This window comes from Candoia aspera, chromosome 4 (genome assembly GCF_035149785.1).
Source record: "Candoia aspera isolate rCanAsp1 chromosome 4, rCanAsp1.hap2, whole genome shotgun sequence".
Classification (NCBI taxonomy): domain Eukaryota; kingdom Metazoa; phylum Chordata; class Lepidosauria; order Squamata; family Boidae; genus Candoia; species Candoia aspera.
In genome coordinates, this window is record NC_086156.1 from 5632142 (window position 1) to 5647165 (window position 15024).

Genomic DNA, 15024 nt, shown 5'->3' on the forward strand with positions numbered 1-15024 from the left:
CTTTTAACCAGACTCAGCTCCTCTGGCCACGAATGATAGCTTAATTATGTGTAGGTATGGAATACAAGCACTTTACCTCTGATCTTTGGATCCTTCCATTATCTGCCCAGTAGCTGCAACCAAAAGGGATGGGACCAATGTGCAGGGCTAAACTATAATTTGCTTAATAAGCCATGATTGGCTGATTTTATATCTTAAGCCCTAAGTGTAGGCTTAACACTAAGGGCTGTGGACACACAGCAGGCTAAATTGCAAAGGGGATCTACTGGCTTGGTGTCTGCTTCTAAGAGAAATGAAAGGAAAAGGCTTTCATTTCCACTATACGGAGCAGGACTGTGTAGATGCTGCACTTCTATGCACGTACAGAAATTAAGGCAAAGTGTGCAAAAATACCACAATAGGGCTATGCCCACATTCCATGGTTGATTTAGTGAGGGAAGCATTGCCCAATTTTTATATTCACGTTGAATCTTAAACTAAACATGGGCTGGATTCGCAAAACACAATTTGATGGGCTAGTTCAGTGTTTCTCAAAGTCAGCATCTTTAAGATATGTAGACTTCAACTCCCAGAATTCCCCAGCCAGCATGGCTGGCTGGGGAATTCTGGGAATTGAAGTCCACACAAAGTTGCCAGCTTGAGCAACACTGGGCTAGCTTGTAGCTCAGCATGAAGCTACAATAAGAAGATGGCAAAGGGTTTTTTTTTGTGGGGGTGGGTCTGAAAACAGGAGGTAAGAATAGATGGATTTATTTACAGCACTTATACAGCTGCCCAACTCAACAATGTGTCTCTGGGCAGTATACCCCAAAAATAAATATTAAGAAAAATCAACCACGTATCTCTAAAAAAGAGCCCTTGATGTGAAAAATGGGAATTTCCCCCCTTTCTCATAACCTCTTTTATTTAAGGTGGGGGAAATAAGCATCATATATCTACAAATTTTGCTACTGTAGAAGGAACAAGGAGGTCATATCAGAGAAACAATGCTGAGGAAAAGCAATTTTGGAAGGCATCTAGAGACTGAAGAATTAAGTCTGCAAGAGGCTGGAAATATACCCATACTCTCAGAAACTTGGGGGGGGGGGCAATTGACCAGGTAATGTTGTGCATGTGAAGAGGGGGCCGGCTTGCATTCCATTTGCCCCTTCCCCAACTTTAAAACTATCACAAGCATTAAGCAAGCGAAGATCAGACGTGCAAATTTCAGCCTCTGCCTCAAATATGCCAAGGCAACTTCAAGGCCAATTTCCTTCCTGCAGGAAAAAGCTGGCCAAGGGCAGTTGCACGTATGAACCGGTTTCTAGTAGGAGTTGACCAACCCCCACCTGCCTCTAAAGGTCAAAACCTGCAACTGGTGGTAGTGGGGTATCTGCTGGATTTATGCCGTGGGGCAGGGGAAGGGATCTTTAACACTGCACAGGCATAGAGGGAGAGCGTTCACCACCCCATTTAAAAAGAAAAATGCGTTTTAAAAATGCGTTTAAAATAGTCATTACAAAGACAAAAGAGTCAGGTTATTTCTCACACCATTCTGGGCAGACTTAGCGTATGTGGGGGGAGGGGGTCTAGACGCTAACCAACCCCGTTTCTCTACCTTGGGGTGTGAGAATGGGGGTAGGAGCCCTTCTGGTCGTCTGAACCAGACACGGTGGGGTTAACTCCACCAAGCATGGCACGGCCAACCACGGGTTACCCCGCGACCAGGCGCCTTCCGCCCGGGTGGGACTTCCACACTTATCAGTCCCAACTCCAGGCTGGCAAAGCCCGCTGGGGACGCTTGCCAATAACGCCCCACCCCCGCCGCGCTGCTGCTGCTCCAGGCCGGGCGGCAGGGATTCCCACCGGGCAGCCCCTCTCGCCGAAACCCGGGAGGGCTGCTCTGGAGTAAATTCCAAGGGGGAGGGGGAGGGGGAGGGGGAGGGGGAGGATGGGGGATGCCTCCAGAGCCGGCCGGCCTTCCTCCCCTCGGCGTAGCGAGCCGGCCCCCACCGCCCGCTGCGGGAGCCCGAGCCCTGGACGCCCGCGTGACGCCGGCAGCCTCCGAGGAATTCCTGCGGGCGAGGCGCGCGCGCGCACGCACGTGTGAATCCGTGCAGCCGCGGCTCCACCAATCCCTGCGCTCTCCCTTTCTCCAGCAAGGGAAGGGAGGCCACTGGGCTCCTGCCCGTCCCCACCTCCGGCTGGCGCTGCTGCGGCGGCGGCGGCGGCGGCGGCCGAGCGTGGCTCCGCCAGGGAGGAGGGAGGCCGGGAGGGAGGGAAGGAGGCCGGGCAGGAAGCGGGCCGGGCCGCCTCTGGCTGAGCGCCCTGGTCACCTCCTGCGTCAGCGCCCAGGAGTTTTCCACTGACGAAAAAGGGCAGCGCAAGCAGCCGGAGGAGGGGCAGCGGCGGCGGCGGCGGCGGCGGCGCCCTCCAGCTCAGAGCCGCGCCAGGCACGGGCCAGCCCGCTCCCGCTCCCCGCTCGCTCCCCGCCGCCGCAGCTGCTGCCTCCGCGGCGATACGCGCCGGAGCTGCCGCCCAGCCCGCCAGCCGGATTTCCCCGAAGCCGCCTCCGCACGCCGTCCCGGGAGCCTCGAGCGGCGCCGGTAAGGGTCTCCGTCGGGGCGCCTTCCGCTGGAGCCGGAGGTGCAGCGCCGCCGCCGGGACTCTCTTCCCCAGGAAGGGTGGCCGCTTCGGGCCAGCGGGGAGGCTGGCTCCGCGGTCCCGCTCCGGCTTCCCCGAGGCGCCTGCAATTCCTGGGAGGGGGGAGGGGGGGAGGGAGGGGGGCGCTAGTGGACGGGACGGGTTCGGATGGGGCCGGACGGCGCCGCGGCTCGTTCGGGACTGAGGCGCGGAGGGAAAGGCACGTCGGGACAGGCAGGGCCTGAGCCAACGACGCTCGAGCGGGCGGGTGATGCCCGACCAGGAGGGGGCGCCGCCGCGGAGGCCGGTAAGCGACCGCGCGTTCCCACCGTCGGAAGAGGGGCTGCTCCGGCCGGAGCGTGGAGGTACGGGGTGACCTCCTCCTGGGGGCAGGCGCGTGTTTTGGAAAATGGCTTGTCCGGGAACGGTGTGCGGGCTGGGCTCCCGTCGGGGTCCCAAGCGGAGGGGCCACGACGGGGCCCACGGCCAGAAGCCGGGCTCGACTCGACCCCGGCGGCCCCCGGCACAGCGAGGAGGAGGATTGGTTTGGGCTGGACCAGGCTGCCCCTGGCGGGCCGGGAAGCTGCTGTCCGGGGCGGATCGCGGTCCCCGTGCCTGCGGGCGGCGATCTGAAGCGACTTCGCTTGGCGTTTCCTCGCCTCCCGGCGGGAGCTCCGGCCGCCCGGACCGACCCCCGGCGCGCGCCCGATTGCCGAGGCGGCGCGATGCCGGTGCGGTCGCGGGGCCGGGGACGCAGCCTGCCTGCTTCTCTGGCCCGCAGCTCACCTTTACCTGCGGGGGGGCGGGGACGTGCCAGCCCGGACCGGGACAGGACTCGCTCCAGCTCCTTCGAGGTGCGCGTTTAGGTCTTCCGCTCGGCTCGTTCCCCCCCCCCACCCCCCACCCCCCACAGCGCTGATGGACCTCGAGGAGGCCTTAATATCGGCGCTGTTTCTGATGGGATGGCTAACGACCCTCCCCCCAACAATGTCCGAATGCCAGTAGACTGGTGTGGATTTTTAACCCTCCGACCTCATTCTCAGGACCCACAGAGGGGGGCTGATGCCCTTCGCCCACAGTTGGGATGGGGATGAATGAAGGTGGGGACGTTTGCACAGCCATGTTTTTCTCTTCTTCTAAGGGGTTCTCTTCCTGTTGGTCTCCTCTCCTGTTTGTCATAGTTACTGCGGGAAATACTGTGTGTTTGATTCCTGGGAAGTGACTCACCCCAGTGGTTCAGGAGAAGTCAGCCGTTCTTCCAAACGTGGGGTTGCCAGTTAGTGGCACTTGCATCATTTGCAGTGACGTGGGTGGAATTCAACTGGGGTGATGTCATAAACGGACAGGAACCCCGGGCATCGGCCTCAGACCTGCCGCACACGCCCAGCTAAAACTTGGCTGAGGGTTGCCGGCTCTCCTCCGTTTTTTTTGACGCCCAGGAGCCCCGATTGTGGCATCGTCTCTGGCAGTTTATTGGGTTAAACCAGGGGGTGTTAACTCTGGTCCTGCTCAAAGGTACCGTTTGATTTGTCCCTATGTTGGCATAACTCGTGGGGCAATTTGGTGGTGTTACTCTTCAGGGGTGCAGATCAGGATGGAGGCTGTAGCCCCATGAAGGAGCTGTGGTTTACTTACAGAGTAAGACTGTCAACATTGAGATGGGAAACTTTTCAGCCTATCCTTCCCTGCTGTCTGTTGCTTGTCTTGGTCCTAAGAACTCTGTGAGATCTGGAGGCCCACATACTTGGATACAAATGGAACCAACCATGGGGAAGATTTTTTTTCTTTCTTTTTAACTCTTTTTCTTTTCTGATTTATTTTCTAACTCCAGTAGCAGTTTCTGTTCCAGTTGCTCTTTTATAAGACTTACTACAATCTCTTTCGCTCTCCTTTGTAACTACAGCAACACCTACTGGTACTAAGGAAGATTAACCATAATAGTATTGTTTGGCAAACTGTCCTGTATGTCTGATTGGCTGAGCTAAAGGGGGGGGGGTGTCTTTTCCTCTCCCTTTTAAGTTTTAAGATTTAAAGCATTCACAGCAAGGTGGTCCGATTATCAAGGGCCAATAATCCTTTTGATGTTGTGTAGAAACCTACAGAATGAAATATTGTTTGCAGTCAGGACATGAATACACCATATAGGTCTGATTTCATTCTTTAAAACTCTTTGTCTTAGTTGCTTTTGTTCAGTTAATTAAGGGTACAACTCAATGCAGAGTTGGATTAGAGGATGCTTAAACAATTAATTAGCATATCGTTGGATTGCGTAAGGACTGATTATTAAATGCAGAGATAAAGTCTGCGGTTTTAAAGTTGGAATAAATCTCATCTCACTGTGTACAGTGGAACTGTCTAGGTTTGTGCTGTTGGCGAAGTCACTGTTTTGTCATCAAAACTGGGTGGTATTAAAATTCAGCTCATGAAATCTTCCATCATAGCCATTTCTGTTTTATTTTTTATTTTTATTTATTTTTAATTTTTCCACTTCATTTGGGAAACTGAGGCAGAGTTTGCCAGTTGGGATCAAGCAGATGCCAGCTCCTGAAGGGGTTTGGACCATATGGTAAACTAGTTCAAGGCCCATGAGCACCCTCAAAGTCAGGGTCTCGGACTCAGAAAAAGCCAGATTTCTTTCCTTGACGCATCCTCACCTTTCTGCCCAGAGGGAGCGTTACAACCAAAAAGAAATAATTGCTGACTTTGTGCCATGGGGTGGGGGGCAGGCGGGGGCTTTTGAGCTGCAAGCACTGGGGGGGGGGGGCACCTGTTCATGTGGAGAGTCAAAGTTAGGGTGAAAGCATTGTTCAGGCTCCAATAATGTGAAGTTTGAGTTGACCACTAGATGGCACCAAAGAGTCCCTCTGGTGGGAGGAGATGGGCAGTGACAAATTTGATAAATAAATAAATAAATAAGAACTATAAAAACCCTCCTTGCTGTCATCTAGTGGCCATCTGCATTTCTGCAGCTCAGCTACCAGAGCCCTTTTTTGGGTGGGAGGTGCCTTCAAGTCAGTTTTGACTCCTGGCAACTGCCTGGACTATCCCTTGCACTTTTCTTTGCAAGGCTTTTTGGAAGTGGTTTGTCATTGCCTCCTTCCTAGGGCTGAGAGAGAGTGACCCAAATTTTAATATATTTTTTTTTGGCTGTTCGGACCGCTGCATAATGCCGTGAAAAGACACCACTGCTTTTAGAAGTGGCAGATAGGTCTGTGAGTAGCCGTCTGTGCCCTGAAGCATCTCTTGGCCTTTGAATCTGAGGCCCTGCGCAGCTCCAACAGGTGCGTTCTCATGGTGTCAGAACAGCCCTGTAAGGTAGGCCAATGTCCTTACTGCCATATTTTCAGAGCAGGCTGGCAGAGCACAAAGCGCACCGCACCCATTGTGAATGCCTAGCAAGGGTAACATCTGGTTGAAGATCCCACCTGTTTGCAGAGCGCTTGTAGATCCTTGAAAACTTCTATGCCCTATTAAACACCCTCTTGTAGGTTTTTGGCTCTTGTGATGTGCACCGGCGGGAAGGTTTGTTCCCTTTTTTCTGAATTCAGGTGGAGGTAGTGTGACTTCCTGCGTTTTAGGGTGCAGCGGCATTTCTCCCCACCTTCCCCCTTGGAAGCAAAGCCGTGGTACATGAAGCCTTTAAAAAAGAGAAGAAAAAAAGCTTAATTCTAGCACACGGTCGACGTTTTGCTCTGAAAGTTTCCCCAGCTGCTTCGTGCATGATCAAGAGAGGGAGTTGCACACAGCTACACGTACAGTTAAAAGGTAAAACATTCAGAGCGTATTCACCGGAGGACAAACACGGGAAGAGTTATGAATTATTCATGGGTAATCAAATAGAGGATTTGACTAAGCACGGAGAGACATTCATATTTTTGCATTCACGCTCTCAGCATGGCTTCAAAACAGATGGGATATTTATAGGTGTAAGAGAGATGCAGACATTCCGTGTCTTTTGAGAAACCTGGCCCGTTCTTGGTACCAATGGATCGGCCACCTTTCGCAGTGACCTGGTGTTGGTGCATCCAGAAGCTAACCAACACCCTTTCCTTTCACGGATGCGGAAGCCTCAGATTGGTGGCAGTGGCTTCGCTCCGTGGTTATCTGAAAAAGCCTGTCCCACATGAGGACGGGGCAGTAGCTCCACCCATCTCAAAGTTACTGAGGTTGGGAAATACTGACCTAGAGTCAGCAAGCTCCTTTAAAATGAATATGGCAATCTCAAATTCTTATCTGAAGAAGCCTGCAGAGATGTTTTAGCCTTTCCTTAAAAAAAAAAAAAAAAGACGAGCAAAGCAGACTTATATCCTTTCATGAATGGTGGTGGTGGTATGCAAGAAGAGCAGGAAAAATTGCTGTAGGTCTCTTCCCCCATCCAAATATTTGAAGTTAGCTAAAGTAGCTTAGAATATTTTCAAGGCATGCTTCAAAATTATTGTCCATATGGCCGTTCGGGGAAAAATTAGGCTCTCCTAGTTTATAGCCAAGATATTTAAATTTCCGGGCAACACCCTCACATTCCTAGGTTGTTCAAGCAGCCAGACATCTTTTTTTTTTCTTTTTTGATGTGATGGTACACCATTGGTCTGTAAATGTGATGCGATTCCCTAGAGAGAGGCTTATAAATAGCTTTTCCCTGCTCCCCAACAACGAGTCAACATTGCCCCCAAGCAACCAAAACATTCCCCCCCCCCAATTGGAAGAGAGTCAGTAACAGACTGTAGACTTGTTTGCGTGGTTGGCAAAAGTGCTTGCCACAGATTATCTTGGGGTGCAGCTCGCTTTGGGGAAGGGGGGGCAAGATTGGGCTTCTCCCCAGCCCCTCCAAGGTGCAGTTTTCAAGCAGAGCTGCTGAACAGGGCACTTGTGGGGCTCAATTTAGCCTGGGGGCCTGTAATTGGCAGCCCCCCTTCTAGGGCATTTTCAGAGGCTGTGAACATGGGTGAACATCCAGAGAAGAACACAGGAAGATGTTCCATCCTTGGCTGGGTGATTTTTCCCCAGTAGCTGGTCTTGTCTGTTCCTCTGCTCCTCCGCCTTAGTCTTCCAGGGCTCGACCCCGTGGCAGGCTCCGCTGGTGCGCAGCCCTTGAGATGCGGTCTGCGCCCTGAATCACCACCGCCACCTTCATTTTTCTGTGCGAGGGTGCAGGTAATCCCAATGGCCACAAAGTGTCCCGATCCTTGGGGCCTTTTCCTTTCCGAGGATGTTTCTTCAGGAAACCGAGCACTGTTATTTATGGCTGAGAGGTCTGGAAATAGCTTCGTGGTAGGTGGCTGTTAACAGCCCGAGGACGAGGGAAATGTGGGTGGCTGTTTGGTGCCATCAGCCTGGTCTGCGTGCTTTCTCAGGGCAGTGCCTTCGCTGTAAATCATGGCTCCTGAGCTGAGCACCCACACAGTTGGCATCGCTTCTGCAGCTGAAACCAGCTCTGCAAAGCACAAGAGGCTGGCCGGGCTTGGGGAGGCCGCACGCAAGCTGGCATTGGGAGGCCAGAGAATCTTTTGAGCCAAATGTCCTTAACTTCCCTTGTGCACACAGTGTGCTTTTGTATGTTCAGGCAGTTGGGCACTGGCTGTTTTCAGGAGAAGGGGGGGCATGCTCTTAGGAGGTGCCCCTGCACCCTAGCACCAATGTTTGGATTGTGGAGGGGAAAGCACTCTGCACATGCCTGGAGGAATTGTGTTTCTTTGTGCCTCTGCTGTGAACTGGAATGAATGGTGAAACAAGCTGGATAATCCATACAGGTAGTCCTTGCTTAACAACCATTTGTTTAGTGATGGTTCAGACTTACGACAGTGCTGAAAAAACCCTGACTTACAACCGGTCCTCACACTTATGACCGCCACAGCATCTCCACGGTCATGTGATCATGGTTTGGGTGCTTGGCAACCAGTTTGCATTTATGACCATCGTAGCGTTCCATGGTCACATGATCGCCATTTTCTACCTTCCTGGCCAGCTTCTGGCAAGCAGAATCATTGGGGAACCGCGTGATTTGCTTAACGACCATGTGGTTTGCTTAACACCTGCAGTGATTCGCTTAACAACCGCTGCAAAACAGGTGGTAAAATTGGGTCAGATTTGTTTAATGACTGCTTTGCTTAGCAACCAAAATTCTGGTCCCAATTGTGGTTGTTAAGTGAGGACTACCTGTACATAATCCATGTCCATCATTGTGTAGTTTTTAGAAGTCCATGTGTTTATGTGATGCCAGCAGAGCAGGGAAGATGGGACAGCCCTGTTATAACTGTTCCCGTGATTGCAGGGTTCAGATGTTGTTTCAAGAAATACCATGCCAGGCTGGGGGGTCCATCCTTCTACCAGTTTGGCATCGTGATGAGATGTTGCACTAGAAATGGGGAGAAGTGTGCCTTCAACCACGGAAACTCTCGGGTGTCTGTGGGCCTGCCCCTGTTCCTCAGCCCAGCCAACCTTGCAGGGGTGTTGTAGGAAAACCTGGATGAGCAAGTGGTAGGGGCACCACCGTGGGATCCTGGCCATAAGGCAGGCTCCAACCCTAACAGGCCCAAAAAGAAGTATGTGTTGTCCAGTATGGATTCTGGCTGGCTGAGAATGCCTGAGTTCCTTTGTCCGGCAGGAAAGTTTGAATTCTTAGGGTTACGGGGAAAGCTTCCTCTTGGCAGAACTGATCAAGAGCCATCCAATTTGGGGGGGGGGCAATTCCAGCTCTCCAGGAATTAATTAAAGCACACGTAGGGAGATTTCTTTTCATCTTTTTCACTTGCTCACTTCCACTCGCGGCTATGCTAATGAATAACAGCAGTGCAGTTTGCTTTTCCAAAAGAGCTCTGCTTTTCCTTCATTTTGACCAGAGGTCGGGGTAGCTGGCATTGTGCATTTACTCAAATGCAGGTTTCCCTGCAGAACGTTATCCCTTGCCAGGTTTTTCTTTCGGGGACAGGGTCCTTCCTCCCACTTTGGGCAAACTCAAAACTGCTTAAAAAGGGCCCCCCTGAAGGCTTTTCCCACCGAAAGATCTTGTCCTTGTTGCAGATTAGAAAAGGAATTTTGTCTTGAAGCTCCCTCATTTCTGCAAACTTCGGAGCTGATAGCATTGTATTTCCACCCTCCCTGCCCCTTCCCTTCCCTTCCTTTCAGCACTGACCTCCACCTTCCTTTTGAAAGCAAGATGTTCAAATGAGAGTGGAATGCACATCTGGGCCGAATATTTCTCCGGAAAGTATTCCCAGGATAGGAAGAGTTGGCTGTGCCAAAGAGGAATTCCTGCGGGTTTGATCTGCTCCATCGTGTTTCTGTTTGGTGTGTGTGTGTGTGTTTGAAAGGCTGTTCTCGGTCAAACGGGATGAGTAAGAACTAGAAGCTCAGAACAAAATGTCTTTGTTGGCAACTTAGCAAGATAAGATGAGATTTCTATAGATTTATGTCAGGGTGGTTCAATGGCGCCGAGCTTCTCGGCCTGATGCCCCTCCGCTTTGGCCAGGGTTGTGCAACTTAGCTTTTTGGGGTGAGTGTGAATTAAAACACAAGGCTGGTTGATTTGCTGACTGATTTGTTTCTAAAATACAGGTGTGTAAGGCCTACCTGTTCTTGGAAAAAACAACAACAACAACTCCCTGCATGTTTTTCATTAGTTGTAGTTTTGGGTGTGTCTGAGTCAGGTTTTTTTTTTAGTTTAGACCAGTGTTTCTCAGACTTGGCAACCTGAAGATGGGTGGACTTCAACTCGGCTGGAGAATTCTGGGAGTTGAAGTCCACCCATCTTCAAGTTGCCAAGTTTGAGAAACACTGATTTAGACTGTCAGGTGAGAGTTGACTGCCCCCTGGAGGAAAATGAAGGTAAGGGCAGAGCAGGGGACCATGCAGAGACTCATGAGTAGCCTCTTCCAGGTGGGAATCCTTTGCATCTACTGTATAAGAGACTGGAGAGCGGGAATTGCTGGAAGAGGATCTGATGATTTGACTTCACATGGGTCAAAAGACTTTATAAATGTTTAGTTGCATGTACAGGTAGTCCTCGCTTAATGACCACAATTGGGACCGGCATTTTGGTTGCTAAGTGAGGCGGTCATTAAGCGAATCTGACCCGATTTTCCAACCTTTTTTGTAGCAGTTGTTAAGCAGATCACAGCGGCTGTTAAGCAAACCACGTGGTCATTAAGCGGTTCCCCATTAAATGGTTCCCCATTGATTTCGCTTGCCGGAAGCCAGCTGGGAAGGTCGAAAATGGAGATAACCCTTGCTTTAAGTCCCAAATCTCAGCCTTCAAATCAGGAGCTGGGGAAAAAAAACTGTGATGCTTGAAGTAGGTCTGTTAATAATTGCATTTGCACAACAGACTCAGATGGATTAACTTTCCAGAGCTTAATGTGTTGTGCAAATGAAGTCAGGTTTGTTTTTGGCTCCATCTATCGTGCAAACCCAGAATCTGGGCTGACTTGGTGACCTTGCTGAATATGTTTTCCGTATCAGCAGAGGTGTCCATGGGGCAAGAGGAAAATGATTTTTAAAAAAAAGGCATTGCACTGCCTCCTTTTGTGGTGTGATGTTGCACACATATATGAAAGAAGCAGAGCTTGTGTCACAACAACTCAACAATAATTTTGTTATTTTGATGGCATCTATCTGTGGGGAGACCTGACCTTGGAAGAAAGAAATGTCTCTTTTCTCTGATTTCCTGGATTTCTCCTCCTTAGCAGTTTTCCTTGGGCTGTTAATTTATTCCCACCCATCATTGATCTGTACAGCAACAGTAGCTTGAACCCAGATCAACTCTGTGGCTTCCTTTTGAAGCCTGCACTAAATTTTGGATTTAGGAAGTGAAGAATGCAATTGCTGGGCTGTTGGTGAGAATGATTCTGCCAGTGGGAAACCGATGTAGTTTACTGACTGGGTTGTAAATTGCTGTGGGACTGAATTTTGACCTAGCTGTTCCACCCCCATCTGAGCAAGGCTTTGGACCAGCGTGGCTGATGTCCTTTTCCAGTGCTGTGATTCGCTGAAACCGGCCTATTGAATAATTATATCACTAAGAGCAATGTAATCATCAGCTACCTGCTCTTGATATACCTTTTTAATTAAAGCACTTAAGGCTTTATCCTGACTTTTTTAGTAAGCCTGCAAGGTAATATAGAATTATAGTTTGCCTATTCTGGACCAAGGGATATAGGGTGAGGAATAAACCATTTTCTTTAGCTGTGATGGAGATCTGGTGGCCCTCTAGAGCAGTGTTTCTCAACCTTGTCAGCTTGAAGATGTGTGGACTTCAACTCCCAGAATTCCGTGGCTGGCTGGGGAATTCTGGGAGTTGAAGTCCACACATCTTCAAGCTGCTGAGGTTGGGAAACACTGCTCTAGATGTTGATAGACCTCAAGTCCAACTATTGTCTAGGCTTGGGGTCCTAGCAATATGTGGAATACCACAGGGTTGATATCTCTGCCATATGGGTTATGTAGTGAGCAGAGGGCTCAGGTTTTAGTGCTTAACTCTGTGCCACCGCATGGCTCATGCGGCATCTTTGAACAAAAGAGAACATCTGCACTAGTATCAAAAGTGAAGGAAAAGGAGGAACAACGCCTTTGCACTTCTTCTGTGACTGCTTTCAGGTCATGAGCGAAACAACAGTAGCAATTCCCAGTTTAACCTAATAAAACCTGGGCATGAAAATTGGCAGTAGGATTGATGTATTTAAGGGTGCATGGAGAGAGAAAATTCACTAAAAGCTTTCCCCCACCATTAATTAAGAAATAAGATCGCTTCATCTGTGTGCGTTGCATTGGCACTGCAATAAAATACTGGAAATTATTCTTAAGTAATCCTTTTCTCCCTTCCTCATTTTGGGGAGAAATAATTCAAAACTGTCTGGTCTCCCTGTCTTTGATGACTTAGTCCACCTCTGGTTCTTTTTTAGAACAGCTGGAGAAATGAATAAACAATGCCCCTGACTATGTGCAAAGTTCCTTTGATTCACCATTCTTCCCTGGAAATGTTGACGCCTCCATTCTCTTGAGTGAATCCACCCACCTCTGGAGGGGGTGACAAGGGGAAATTCAATAACAATATGGCTTTCTGAATATATACTAGCAGGAGCAAGGCTGTCTGTGTGGTTTGTGTGTGTGTCAAAAAAGTCAAGATGGTGCTCTTTCCCTTTTTTACAACCATTGCTGGCAGGATAGGGCATTATGATGGTGTGAATGTGTTAATGGGGGGAAATTCTGGGTTATTTTTAAAAAGGGAAGGGAAAAGATGGCCTTTACATGAATATCTTCTCCACTGCATATGTCTAGGCCGAGCTTTGATCTGATGGATGAAGGTCCACCCTCCTGAAGTATGGTCACCTCATGCAGGTGACGTACAATCTTATTGTGTTAAGTTGTAGGTCCCACCATCTTGCAAACGTCCCCGCAGATTCCCTCCAGCTGTGATGGGATCACTACTCCCAGAATTCCCTGCTAATAATGACCCTTCTGGATGGAATGATGGGATGCATAGAAGGTTGGAACATGGACCAAAGAGTTAATGCTTGAAATCTCATTGATAATCCTCAGCTCGTGAAGACTACATGGACACAGCCATGAATGGTTTGGCAACATCTCAGAAAGGGTTTGCCATGGCCTCCTTCCAGGATGTTTTTGGGACTTCCCAGTCTAGTCTGCAGCCCTGAGACTCTTCAGTGGCCTCCCATCCAAGTACTACCCAGGCCTGACCCAGCTTAGCTTCTGAGCCCAACAAGGTTGCCCAGGCGAATTCCCATCAATGCTTTGCAAGGGAACACTGTCTTTCCTCACTTCATGGCCCGTTCCAGTTTTCCAACATTGCTTGTTTCCAGACTCATTGTTACAATGGTAGTTCCTCAGTTCTTTGCTCTTAACACGAGGAATTGTGTTTTCCACGAGGGACAGCTGCTTGACGCTCTTCTCTGCCAAGGGGCTCTGTTAATTAGCATGAGCTAATGAGTGCCGGCTTCAGCCCCGGTGGAAAGGGATTAAATTAATGGCATAGCCTTGGTGACAGGTGGCTTAACGTTGCAGCAGTGGGACATGCCGTGTTTGGATCTGTGTTTTGTGCTCTTCCCACCTCTTCTCGTAGCATAAGAGATAATTTGTGGTCCAACAAAAATGTCGTCTCCTCCATAGATCTGCAGAAGAATTTGTGTGGTGGCTCCAAGTGGTTCTTTGGCTCCCAGCCTTGACAAGGAAGGATTAAGCGAGCTTTCTTAATCTACCCCCAGCTGCATTGGTCAGAATATTACCTGGACAGCCCTGGTTGAGGACCGCTAGGAGCGGACGGTCTCACCTGCTTGTTTTGTGGACCTTCCAAATGTATCCTGTCAGTCCTCACAGTTTCTCCCTTGGTTAGTTCATCTGTGAAATGGGTGTTCTTATTTCAGGCACAATGGCAGGTTGGTCCGGTACCAGTTTAGATGCTCATGTGCTACAGAAATGGTCAGGAAAAAGACATTGAATCCCTTCTGTGTGCTTTTGGTCAATGAATGAAAGGTCAGCGTCGTTTGTCAATGCCTCATGTTCGCCAGGCTGGGTTCTGGAACAGTCCTCGAGGAAGCTCGGAGAAAGAGAAGTCTCATTCGGGGGTGTGCGCTTGGAGATCTGAAAGGCCTGGATTGGGGCATGCAGGACATTTCTTCTGGAGTGATCTTCAGTATCGTTTGGCTTCACCTCTCTAACCACGGGGCTTTCAAACACTCCTTTCTATGGGTATCCCCTTCCCAGGCCAGTCTTCCCAGGCTTCCACTGAGCATTGCAGAACAGCCTGCGGGCATCACCCAGGCTTGTTGGATAAGCTGGCTGAGCCTGACCCTGAACTGTCCTAATGTGATTGGTTGACTTTGGGCGTTGGGTTCTGTGTGAAGGAATCATGGGTGTCTTGGAGGAGAACAGCAGGGGTTTCTGGCAGCTGGGGAAGATGGGAGGTGTAGTCTAAGCTCACTCGAAGGGTTGAGGGCTGGCTGGGTTGAGGGAGGGTGACATGAGCTGTCTTAGGGGCTTAGCTTCTTGGTGAGATCCTCTTGACAACTCTGGTGACTTTTCATTGGAGCAGATCTTTGAAAATGATTTGACTTGTCACTCATGGCTTCCTCTTCTCGTTCTTTTCGCTCAGATGTATGAAAACCCCTCCCTAATCATGACAGGAGTGCTAAAAAGGAAACATGATGAACTGGAAGATGATGTTCCATATTCCTCCTCCTCCTCCTCCTCCTCTCCTTTCTCATCTTCAGCGTTGTCCGGCTGGGAATCTGACGAAGAAAACTCACGGGGAGGCCTCAAGCCCACCTTGGCCTTAAACACCGATTTCACCCGTAAGTATTTCTTGATGCATTTGTGAGACTGAACCAGGCTTCTGGTTGAACCAATGCTAAGTTTCTACAGTTCTATAAACCAGCAGTAATATTGGCTTCACTT

At 49.9% G+C, this 15024-nt stretch overlaps 1 protein-coding gene across 1 annotated transcript in view; it reads left to right on the plus strand.

The window, feature by feature from the left end:
* The first annotated feature begins 2438 nt into the window (after positions 1 to 2438).
* CSRNP1 (cysteine and serine rich nuclear protein 1) overlaps positions 2439 to 15024 on the plus strand; it is a 28313-nt gene continuing 15727 nt past the window's right edge. Inside the window, exons 1-2 of the mRNA XM_063303309.1 lie at positions 2439 to 2585; positions 14723 to 14921. Coding sequence (XP_063159379.1) covers positions 14723 to 14921 — 199 coding nt within the window. The 5' untranslated portion in view covers positions 2439 to 2585. The remainder of the gene's footprint in view (positions 2586 to 14722; positions 14922 to 15024) is intronic.